Source organism: Drosophila navojoa, chromosome 2 (assembly GCF_054131105.1).
Source record: "Drosophila navojoa isolate 15081-1374.11 chromosome 2, UAZ_NAV_1.0, whole genome shotgun sequence".
Lineage (NCBI taxonomy): Eukaryota > Metazoa > Arthropoda > Insecta > Diptera > Drosophilidae > Drosophila > Drosophila navojoa.
This window is the reverse complement of record NC_142890.1, coordinates 11,344,829-11,357,250: the sequence shown is the minus strand read 5'-3', so window position 1 is coordinate 11,357,250 and position 12,422 is coordinate 11,344,829. Positions and strand designations below refer to the sequence as shown.

The 12,422-nt window shown below is 41.9% G+C and overlaps 2 protein-coding genes across 7 annotated transcripts in view; one reads left to right on the top strand and one right to left on the bottom strand.

Moving 5' to 3' along the window:
* Nucleotides 1–1,300: 1,300 nt before the first annotated feature.
* The window catches only part of mesh (sushi domain containing 2 mesh), an 85,334-nt gene continuing 74,212 nt past the window's right edge, over nt 1,301–12,422 (top strand). For all 6 annotated transcript variants that reach the window (XM_089256270.1, XM_089256269.1, XM_018113109.3 and 3 more), the window contains exons 1-4: nt 1,301–1,448; nt 1,769–2,313; nt 7,167–7,402; nt 7,463–7,650. In XM_089256270.1, the coding sequence (XP_089112396.1) occupies nt 1,848–2,313; nt 7,167–7,402; nt 7,463–7,650 (890 nt within the window). In that variant the 5' untranslated portion in view covers nt 1,301–1,448; nt 1,769–1,847. The remainder of the gene's footprint in view (nt 1,449–1,768; nt 2,314–7,166; nt 7,403–7,462; nt 7,651–12,422) is intronic.
* bnk (bottleneck) lies at nt 3,582–4,806 on the bottom strand. Its single transcript, XM_018113116.2, has one exon. The coding sequence runs from the start codon at nt 4,752–4,754 to the stop codon at nt 3,813–3,815; it is 942 nt and encodes a 313-aa protein (XP_017968605.1). The 5' UTR covers nt 4,755–4,806; the 3' UTR covers nt 3,582–3,812.

The window sequence follows — 12,422 nt, the reverse complement described above, 5'->3', positions numbered from 1 at the left end:
ATACACAATTCGTAGACGATTGTGAACTTTTCGTTGCATACTTTTGGGCTGTGCAATAAATTAAATATTGTGAGGCCAATTGGAGCTTGCAGTTTGATCGCACAGATTTTGTTAAATGAGATTAATTGTTTTGAGATCATTTTAGAAGGGATAGCAACGTAATTGTGTTTTTGATGTGATTGAGATATTCTGACTAATCTTTTTGTTATTATTTATTATTTATTATTATTATTTGTTTATTGGGTGGGACTCAGTTGATTTTCCCACTGTACAATTGTGCTATGCTATGGCCTCCTTATGAGTATAATGTACTATGATATGGATCAAGTTTCATAAAACTTAGAACAATAACATCCTATGTTAAACTTTTACTCATATTGTTTCCTATTGCATCTCTTAGTCTAATCTAGTCGGAAATGTATCGCAAGTTCAATATTTCAACTACAATCTCCTACCCCAAATGCAATCTATTCAGATTGACTAATCAAGCGTTGTACTTGATATTGAATCCGGAAATGACTATTATTTTATCAATTGACGAATATAAGTTAAAGCAGATATTCATATGCCAAGCTAGGGTGTATATAATATGTATGAATATGTATATCTGGTCTATATAAATGTTCATTAAAAGTTAAATGCAATTTAATTGTTGCTTAATACGATTTTGCGCTTTCGCCAATGAAACTTTTGGCTTATAATAAAACTTTAATTAACTGAGCGCATTTATCTCAAAATCGATTGAAATTAATTTAAAAAAAATTAAATAAATGCCCACGATTTATCAAAAACTGCTAGATACAAATAATTGTAAAGCGGTGGCCAATTGATGCGATTTTCATTGTTTGGCGAACTTAAATGCGTTGATTGCTGTGACGCTCATTTCATTCATAAATGGACAGGAAATGCGAGGTTGTTGTTGCTGCATGGCTCATTGTCTATAATTATATTAGCGGGCCAGAGGATGGCCAATGGAGTAAGGAATAACGGTGATTAACCATAGTGGCAATGAATCACAAATCGTAATGCCGTTAAAGTCAACGAAAGCTGAAGCAAAAGATAAGAATCGCGCTCAGCGAGATCGAGAGAGCGAGAGAGAGGGAGAGAGAGACTGAATCACGTTAATGAGAGAACATTGAATAAACAAAGGCATTTTGAAACGAAAAACACTTGCACAATAGCCCAGGCGATTCGACCTGGCCAACATAATGTGGAGCGCCGAATGGCGGAGGAATGCCTTATCAGTGCGTGGCGGTTTTACCTGATAAGATAACCCACGCAATAGCTATGGAGCATAGGAGATAACGGTGCTTCAAGATTTCACAATCGGAAAAAAAGACAAAAAACGGTGACAGGTGTAGGCAGTCGACAGGTTTTGGCAACGCCCCGACTTCAGTCTTAACTGAGCGTGGCGCCCTAACGAACGTACTTATTTAGCTGTCTATAAGGTTGGTAGTGCTGCTAAGTGATATGGGAATAAAATATATATAAATATATGTATGTGGCTGATAAGAAACTACTGATGATATCATCAAGTGAAAAAATGGTTTCGAAATAAGAATTTGCCAGTGAAAAAATCTGAAAATTCAAATATATTTTTTGTATAATAGTTCCATTAATTGGCTGTACTTTAGTTTGGCAGTGTTGTAAAGTGCGCTAAGACTGACTGTCTGCTGATGATGTCATCAAGTGACAAATCTATTTTGAAAGTGAAAAACTACAATTGATAAATCAATTATCCTTTTCGCCCATGTATGCTATTTTTCAGTACGAAAAACGAAAATCGAATTACGAATCGAGCGAATCGAAAATATAAGCAAAAGGTGTTTGGCGCAGCAATTGTGAAAATGCGCCTCAAACTGTTTGTGGTCTGTGCGCTGGCCTGCGGCTTCATGGCCTATGTGCTGGCCAATGAGAATATCTCAGCGGATGTGGAAGATCAAATTATAAATGCGCCAGCAAACGCGAACAAAGCCTCCAAAAAGGCGCAGGCCGTGGAATTTGTGGAAATTATCGAGCCACCGCCGCCGCCAGCACCAGCGCCAGTCGCAGCAGCAGCAGCAGCAGCAGCAGCACCCGCACCCGCCGCCAAACAGGCAGTCGCTAAGCCTGCAGCCACGCCCAGTCCGGCGCCCGCAGCTAAAGCCAAAACAGCCGTCAGCCCGCCACCCGCCGTCGTTGCCTCCAAACGCGGCACCGACGACATCCTCACCGTGGCTGGCCTCAAACCGCAGCCCAAATCCGGTGCACTAGTCATGCCCTTTGACTATCTGGGCGAGCTGTACGATTTGGATTCCACTGGCTACAACTGGGGTAAGTGTAACGGGCCAGCAGCTACCAGTCGCTGCTGATTCAGTTCATTATTACTCATACGCCGCGTTGAACGTGCAACTATCTTATCAGCGAGCAGCGAGCAGCGAGCAGGGAGTTTGGCTTGCATGCCTAACCAATATTTGCTCGATGGCTTGGTTGTCTCTCGATAGGGCGGGCCGACGGACGGACGGACGGCATCAGTCTTTACTAACAGATAAGATAAAGCTAACAGTATAGGTATTTAAAGCTAACGATTGTTGTGCCATTGCTGGGCAAACAAAACAGGTGAAATCAGAGAAGGGAGCACAAGAGAGAGAGAGTGAGAGAGAGAGAGAGAGAGAGAGAGTTAGAGAGAACAAAGATAAAGAGAGTGAGAGAACGAGAATTTGTGCAGGTTGATATAAACAGGTGTGGCTTATTTTATGTATATATTTTCAATGATTCAGTTTACAACGGTTTTGATAACTTGTAATCAAAGCTGATAATATTATATATGATATTAAATATATGAACTGCTTTTCCTGTACGTTAGTCATATCTGGTTGCACATTATGACTAAATTTTCTTATATAAATTTTGCCTGCGTCCTTAACCTATATGCAGCTAAAGCTATGAGGGTGACTTGTTTAATAAATATGTATATATTGTACATACATTTGATTTAGCCAAGTTTTTAATTGAAGAATACCGTATTCAATGTCAAATTTCTCTGATATACATATACATAGTACATAATATTCAAGTATATGTAATATATGTAAATGCATTTTATATGCTATTTTATGGCACACATTTGGTTATTATTTTTCGATTTACACGGAAATTCAAACTATTTTTCTTCAAGGGCATCGAATTTATTCGATTTATTGGTTCTTTCGATATAGCAGTTTACATATTATCGACACTCTACCGCATATGAAAGAGAGCTTATTGTTTCATATTTGTTTACATATGATTATTTGTTATACCTATTTTACCTGGTAAAATGCATTCAAAAGTAGACTGTACTGTACTGCCCTAGCATATTAGGCAGATATATAGGATATACAATGCTATGCACACTTTCCACCCCCTTCGCTACGCCACTGATTCTAGTATTTGCCGCAATAATGATAACAATTTTTTATAATTGTCTAGAATCCTATTACACTGCTCTATAAGATTCTACTGTAAAATTCAAAGACATTTTTTCTTGTTTCTGTTTCTATTTTCTCTATATTTATAAGCATTTCGTTATGTTGTACATTTTAAAATTTCATAAATTTACATTTAAATATATATATATATATATATATATATATATATATATATATATATATATATGTACGTATGTGTATATTCCTATGCATATGTTGAACACTTGGCTATGACTAAAGAGCTAGTTAATAGTTAATCCTTGGGAGCTTGCACTAGTTTGATCCTTGCATCCACCATCCCATTGACTCAGTTGGGTGTGGGGAGGGTGTGGGGCGTGGCGTCAATGGGTTCATTCATGTGCACTATGCACTCATCGAGATGCGCTGCTCGTACTCGGCAATGCGTAGCCGCACGGGCACTACGAGGCTCAGGTCCTCCATCATGGCATGTCGTTGCGGTCGTAGCGTTGCATTTGAGTTCTGTCGAGCAATGGTGGCTCGGGATTTCTCCACTGAGGGCTTGCGGCGCAGTGAGCTCTTCCGCTGTATGCTGCCGCCTCCGTTGCTGGGCGCCTTGGCAGTGGGCGTGGCAAACAGGGAATGCTGCGCCGTTGTGTTGGTGGGCGTCGAGGGTATGCTGCCCAGACGCTTGGGCTTTGGCGGCGGCACCACGCCATTGCTGCCCATGGTGGCCACGCCCTGTGGCCGGCTCGATCGCAGCAGCGATATGAAGTGATTGCTGCCCTTGTTCGAGCTGGGGCCACTGGACGACTCGTAGGTGTTGGTTAGCCTGTTGAAGAAGTTGATTTTGTCGCTGACGCTGCGCGTGATCACCGCGACGGGCTCATCGGGCTGCTCGCTGCTGGCACAGAATGTGGCATTGCAATCCGCTGACAGCGGCTGTGGCTGTGGCTGCGACTGTGGCTGCGGCGGCGACGACAGCTTCTCATCGGAGGCATTGTTGCGCTTGGACATTTCCAGGACCTTTTCACGCAATTCCATGGACCAGCGCTTCTGCGGTCGATGCAGCTGCGGACGCAGCGATTGCGTTGGCGTTGGCGTTGGCGTTTGGCTGACATCTGGGCTGCCGACTGCCAAAGACAGCGCGCTGGTGTAACGGGGCTTGGCGGGCGGCGCCGGCAGTGGGGTGGATGTAATCGGCGGCGGCGTCTGCTGCAGCTGCTGCACCTCCTCCTCGTCAATGTCCATTTCCAGCTCGCTGAAGCTGTTGGCCGCATTCAGCTGCGGCATCGCGGCGGGCAGCTTGTAATTGTAGAACTGAAAGTTAAATGTGCTGATGCTCATCTTGCGTCGAGTGTTGCGTGTTGAATGTGCTGCATGCGACCGTGTTGCAAGTTTATATAGCACAATGTCTATCTACCTGCCACCTGCCACAGCGCAACGCAGCGCAGCGCAGCTGGCCACAAGACTTCAGGTAGTTAACTATAAAGTTGCCCAGATTAATTTTGGTCACTAAATTTGACTTGCCTGCAAATGTGAATTCCGGTAAAATGTATCAGCAAAAAAGAAAACCCGTGCAAGATTTCCCTCGAATCGCGAGCAGCGCACGCGAATTTTGCGTATTTTCCAAGCGGCCATAAATCAAGCTCTAATCCCTGCCCTACCTGAGCGACGAGTGTTTTTTTTTTTTTCAACAGCAGCTACAGCACTCATCGTGGTGTTGCCCGAAAAGGATTAGCGGCGGCAGGATAACATTTTATGGCCTGTCAACTCGACACTGATTCATAAATAGATTAAAAACTGATCCATTCTGCGACAGCTGCGCGAAAAACAGTTCAAGCAGCTGGAACAAATTCGAAAAGGGACGCGCACCTGGCCCAAGCTTAGGCAGCCGACCTGGCTGACTATTAATTAGCCACAACTGCCATCAACAATTATCGGGCATTATACTACTTATGTATGTATCATCATCATCATTGAAATGCACTCAATAATTGTCTGCCCCGCCGGAGCAGGGCACGGCAGAGCTTAATGGATGAATAAATCGTTGCCTCAGTGGGAATCGATGCATTAATTGACCACTGAATGGTTAAGCCCTGCCCGGGGACTGGCCCTCAGTGAAGCGTGTATGAAATCTTGATAGCCTCAATTAATGAGGATTTGTCAAAGGTGAAATTCATTTGTTTATTGATTATAATAAAGGGAGGAAGCAATTAATTAAACAAATAAAATATGAAATATATTAAAATATATTACAAAGCAAGACCAAGATTTAATTTATCAATTATATTTTAATATAAATATTTTATATGAATTTATTTAACAATTATATTTTAATATAAATATATTTTATATGATTCCCAATGCAATATAAAACCGAAATTAACATACATAAGTTGCTTGAGAAATGCATTTAGTACCTTCTATTTGGCGAGAGTTTCAATAAATAATATTATAAGACAGCAAGAAAATTTTGCTGTTTGACTTAAATACGAAAAAAATATGGTTATACCTAAATATATTCCGATTTATGGGCGGTGCGATGCTCAGAGTCTTTAGAGAATAAATATATTAAAAATAAACAAAATCAATAATGACTTCCTCTCTTGGTACCCATTGACCTGAGATATTCTTTGTCAGCAGAGCATCCTAATCAACATATTTTTAATGTAATATCGTTCCATATTCGAATTCCCCAACACTACTTTTGTAGTAACTAATTTCTATAAATTTCTGTGCATAGAAATACAAACTTCGTGCACTCCATAATTGCAATTTCTCGGAGAATTTCCAGGTATTTTGAAATGCAGAAAATAGTTTCAGCTACAAAGTTCTCAATTGAGAAGATATTGCCCAAGGGTTGAAGCTGCAAAACGGGCAAAAGCCACAGACAGGCTTTTGCCTACGAGCGATTCACATCCTTTGAATATCCTGGTCTAAGGCCCTTGGCTTGCTGTGGCTGCTTTTTGTGTCCCTCAGACATTAGTCGGCTTAAATTGCTTTAAGAAGACAACGCGAAGAGCAAATAAAAAACAAGAAAGGAAATTACGACAAACTGCCCGAAACGATGGCAAAAACGAGTGAGCGCACGCCAGGCGGGTATAAGTGACCGCTGGATACCTATAGATATATTAGAGGGTATAAATCTGAATACAACTATAGCTATAGATAGAAAGCAAAAGCGTGAAGATGAACTAAGAGTATTAAATCTGTTAAGTTCTAAGTGAAACAAAATCAATATACCCCATAGCAATTTGTGAGCGAGTACAACGTTAAGTCGGCGAGAAAGTAAAAAAGGGAAACACCAGAAAGTGTAGCTGGCAAGTTGGTAAAACTGAAATGAATATTAACTGTGACCTTTAATGGCCAAGTGCAGTTGGGAGCGAGGCAGCAATTTTGTAAGTGAGTCAGCAGAAAGAAGCTGCAGGAGGCTGCAGTTAGGCACGTGGCAAGTGGCATGGGGGGGGGGGGGGGTGTTGCATGCGGCAAGGCGTAGATTGCAATGCAAGTGCAAAGTTATTCAGTTTATGTGCCGAGCGTTGCATGCGACGGGCCTAAATTGAAATGCTGCCGACTCCACCCACAGGGCACTGCCTGTCCACGGCGTGCTCCTCTTGCGAAATTGAATACGTAATCTCATAGGATTAGCTGCTGAAATGTGAAATTATTATAATGGCTTACTGCAGACTTGACTGTAATACTAATATGTCTGTATGTATATATTTGTATTTTGCATATTTTCATTATGCCCGGCAGATCCCAACAATAATGTGGCGCCACCGGACACGCCCTCGACGGCCGCCGGCGGATACACCATCACGCCCGCCCGCCTCGCCGAGCTGCGATCCACCTTCCTCTACTGGTTCTTCGACAAGGACAGCTACGGCGGACGCGGCGATTATCAGTTTGATATACACGCCTCGATGACGCAGCTCCACAAAAATCTGAACTTCCAGATGCCCTTCTACGGCTTCCGCTTCAACTATACTCGGGTGAGTTGACAATTTGCTGCTGAGCCAAGCAATATTCTAATATTCTGTTTCCATTCTTAGCTCTCGCTGAACGGCTACTTGGAGTTCTCGGACCCACCCGAATACCTGACCTATCCCTTGGTCTTCCCCATCAAGGACTGGCCCCACAAGCGTGATCCCTCCTTCATCGGCATCTTCTTCAGCAAGTGCCGCGTGGGCCGCCAGTATCCCTCGGACCTGGACCAGCGCACTCCTGGCGTCTATTTCCGGTTAGTTTTGATTCACTCTGTCGTTGCATATTTTACTTTGTTTACATTTTGCCATTTCTAATCACAGTTATTGTTAGTTCCTTATGCCATTTGCATTTTTAAAATCACTTTCCATACGTGCGCTTACAGTTATACTACATTTGGTATACTCTGCTCTTGAGTCTAAAGTGGAGTATATTGGATTTGAGTTGAGATGAGATGAGCTAGATCTGTTCTGGTCTGATTATTTTTGATTCATTTTTTTGATACTGTAGACTAACAGATTTAATCTACTATCAAATTATTAAAATATGGCAATCAATATTGAAAGAAAGGCCTATTAGATAAAATTAATATCTAATCTAAATCGTAGTATCTTCAAGTTGAACTCAAAATTAGAAAATATATATACTTTGGGAGTATATTCAACAAGATCTATCCATCATTTATATACTTTTCTTCTATTCGCATTCCATTTGGTGTCGCCTCCCCAGTATTTCTTCTCTTCAGCTCCATTAGCTGCCCATCCAGAGCATCTCATAGTCATGTACAGCCTGTGGACACGTCTTGATTTGTTTTAAGCACAGATTGTGTGAGGCGTGTTTGCCAATGCGAGCGCTCCATATCCGATTGCACATGCTTTACGTGTGTGTGAGTGCATGCTCTGCATTCATATTGTATACATCTATATATGTATGCTGTATATATGCTGTTATTGTTGCTGACTAGTTAGTGTCATTTATTGCCGCATTTTGCATTGTTTGCACAGCTGCGTTGTTACCTGTTCGCTCTTACCGGATCCGGTTTTTGCTCGGTTCGGCTATCTGGCTCTGGCTGCCATTTGTTACCCATTGAGCTGTCAGTGTTGCTGATTTCAGCATTCATTTATGCGTGCATCCATTACAAAATGGCGGCCAGAGCAATGGCAGCCAGCAGTTAGTGTTGGCTAGTTTGCAGCCAAAAATATAGCCAAAATCAAGTTATTCCAGCCAAGCTCTGCAGACTATAATAGAACAGCTCGTTGAGTTTCTATTGGTTGTAATTGATTTGAATGCATTATCCTTATTACTTGCATCTCACTCTCCGCACGTCTCAGCTCAGCTTCTTTGAGCGCTTTGCACTGCGGCATTCGAGCAATGCCCGTCCAGGCATGCTTGCAGCGCTTCTCTCGCTTCTCTCGTTGCTCGACTTATTGCATTCCTTTGCGCTTTGCTGCGAGTGTTTTACACTCGCTCTGCTTTTCCCACTAACCTTGGCACATGAAGGCGTTTCTCGGCCGAGTTCTTCTCGCTTCTCCTTCTCACTTTTGGCTAGCATTTATCCTTCGGCACTGGCCAAATTGCCATCTCTATTTCCACCTGATCTCAGCGCGTGCCTATCACACACGAGTCAATTTCATAATGTCGCCAGGGGGGGGGGGGGGGGGGGGGGGGGGCTGCTGTTCGGCTTCGTATTGCATTTTTGATGGCCTCGAGGCACGGCAGAGCCGCAGCCCCAGCTCAGGTAAGGGCAGGTAGCGACAGCGCAATGAATATGCATGCAATATATTGGAGATTCGCTGCGCTGGCATTTTGCTATATATGTTTTTTGCATATTTTATTCATATTAATTTCGAATAATTAAATTCACAGCATTTTATACAAAAAAGTTGAAAACTTTTTTTTTTTTGGTTGTTGCTATTTTCGCTGTTTATGCAAATTTCTTTTCAAACTTTGCGAGTTGTTGGCTTTGGATTGTAATTACCAGAAATATAACGCATTAATTAGCAGCCGCCCTGTTGTCCACTGCTGCCATCCACTTAGCGTCGACCTATGCATATATTACGAGACTCTGGCTCCCACACTTCGAGGCTATATGCAAAGCATTCTGTGTGTATTTGCCCAAACAATGTTTAAGCCAGACAGATACAACCAGGGCTGCTTATTTATAGCCGCCTCGCTCTAGTTTGTCGGGGCTTGTTTAAATTTCAGACGTTCCTAGCTGACGGACAAAAAATGCGGTTAAAAAATAGCACATAGACCACATAAATAACATCCCAATTGCTGAGAGTGAGACCGAAACTGGGAAAGCGATGCGAGCACGTACATATATGCAGTCATAGGGGGATTTGGGAAACTTGTTATAGAGAGCGCAGATTCGAAAAGTTGAATTGGATCAATATTTCTGGCATACACTAAAGCTGTATATATACACTTTTTATCTATATTGAGTGTACTTTAAAGGCTTTATATTGTATATATATGTATATCGATAGATATAATCGATATATGATATGATAATATCGATATGAGTCTATATCGATATTTTTCGATAGATGCAGTTGTTACCTTAATCTGGATATCTCTTCTCTTCGCCCTTCAAGAGATTTGCTTTCTGGATCTTATACATTTTAATTATTTATTTATTGACCTCTAGTCCGATCGATAATTATTCTTTCGATTATGAGTGGCTAACGATACTTGGATAAATATATAGATATATTTATTTCTTGACTTTTTGTCAGTAGGGCATTACTATTAAAATCTTCCCGTGCTACATTTTAATTTCTTTTTCTTTATATATTCCCATTTCATTTACCACTAATAATATCATTAATGTGCTTTCATGCTCCGCTCTAGCTAATGTTTCCCGCAGTCTTTAATGTTTGTCGCCCTTTGATGTCAGTGTATTCTGGCACAGTTTGACAAATTGATGCCACAAAGCAATTAACGGGCTGTAAAGCGCATTTGTTGCGAGCAATTTAGTGAAAAAAGAAAAAAAAACACGCACACACACACACATTGAGAAATGAGAGCGCACTGCGACCATGCGACTTGGACAATGGCTGTGGCACGCCGAATGCATTTCCATTTCCGTTTCCGTTCCCATTTACATTTTCATTTCAATTTTCACTTTGATAGTTTTCAGTCAGCTCTGGACAATATGTCAAAGATGCATCAGTTCGAGTGCTCGCTTATGGGTTAGTCGGCCTCCAGCGGGAGAGCGCTTCGTCCTCTGACATTTAATTGTCCTGCACAATAAAAAAGAAAAGAAAATGCTGGACGGCACTTTGAAGTGTGTGCGTGGGTGTAACGCTCGTAGGAATTTAATTTAAATAACTTGACTGAAGAGCTGAACTGAAGCGATGTAGCAGCGTCTGTTCGACAGGCATGCTATGTAAATTCCACTCGCTTAACAGCGTTTGGCTTTGCTTACACCCACACACACACACACACAAACACAGACTCTGGCACACTCACGCATTCATCCGCTCACTTTTATATGCGACTATCAATTTAATTACATGCTTATAGTTAACACTCTACCCGGGGATTAGCTGAAGTATGAGCTCTTGGGTGAAAGGGGGAAGATTCGGCTTACTGTTGGCAGCTGCATTACGCATACGCCTCGTGAGTCGCTTGTTCAGTGCGAACTTCATTTGCAGCTAAATACCTCAGTGCCTTCTCACACGCAGCTTGACCATTAAATTTGTGATGAGCGCAGGTTTAATTACACACACATGCATACATAAGCACACACACACATGCACACTCACAATTATACGCGCAAATTGTTGGCAGCGCAAATTAAACAACAATAAAGTAGAACGGCTTTTGTATAGGCAAGGCATGAATGCACTCACTGTATAATATTATAGGGTATAAAATGAGACATGTTGATAGGATTCTATATTTTTAAGACGAATTAGCTAACATAAAGACTGATCTTATATAGGATGCTTATAGATCCTTCACTCACATCTTATTGACTTTCCTCAAATATTCACACTCGCTTTCCAAACACGTTACACGTTTCTGCTGCAAATCAATATGCCCAGTGTTTCTTAGGGTATCTTCTGAATGAATGGGGCTGTTTGCTGGTAAAACTTCCTCAAAAGTGTTTGCAAAGCTTTCAAGTGTGTAAATCAGCAGCGCTGAGCGTTTAATTGTTGTTTGCCAAGGGCAGCCACAAGTGTGGGCGTTGCTGCCACAATTAAAACATTAATGCCCAGTGGGCGTGGCATCAAGAAAAATACAAAAAAAGCAAGTAAATAAAACAGGAAAATCGCATTATGTTTGACCTCATATTAGTCAGTTGATATTTCCCATTTGATTGATTTTTAATTCACTTGCTTAAACTTTGATAAAGTTTTTGACTCTTGCAACTTTTGTGGAAATGTTTTCATTTCACAATATATATATATACAATATAGGAAATTGAGTTGTGGTTGGTCCGAGGCATGCGAAGGCTACGCTCGCTGCAGCTTGCATACAATTTTTGCCATTTTCGCCATTTGCTTTAAGTGCGGCCATTGTTTCACACACACATACACAGAGAAAGAAAGAGAGAGAGTGAGAGGGGGTGGGAGAGTGGGAGAAACTGGGCCAAAAGAAAAGTCAGTGATGTTGATGTGGAGGCAGCTGGCTGAAGGCGGCGAGAGCAGAGCAGCCATGGAGCAGGCATTTCAGCCCAAAATGCAGACAAAACTGTGGCGGCGGCGCCCAAATGTATGCAATAAAGTACATAATGGCGCAGTTCAAGAACTGGCACGCCAAATGCAAGGGGAGCAGAGGCAGGAGGCAAGAGGCAGTGCTGCTGGAGCGAGTTGACAGGGCGTAGGTGGGCTGGCCTGAAACTGACGCTGACGACTAGCAAAGCGAGCAGCACGACGCGCTCTTTACATATATACTTTGTCTATATATAATATACATATATATATGCATACATTCCATTACTGTTGTTACACTCATTCACAGCTGTGTCTATCTCTCTGTGTGTGTGTGTGTGTGTGTCTGTGTGCTTGTAGCTTTTTG

Coding starts and splice junctions, on each gene's coding strand:
- bnk (XM_018113116.2), bottom strand. CDS start 4,754: ATGAGCATCAGCACATTTAACTTTCAGTTCTACAATTACAAGCTGCCC.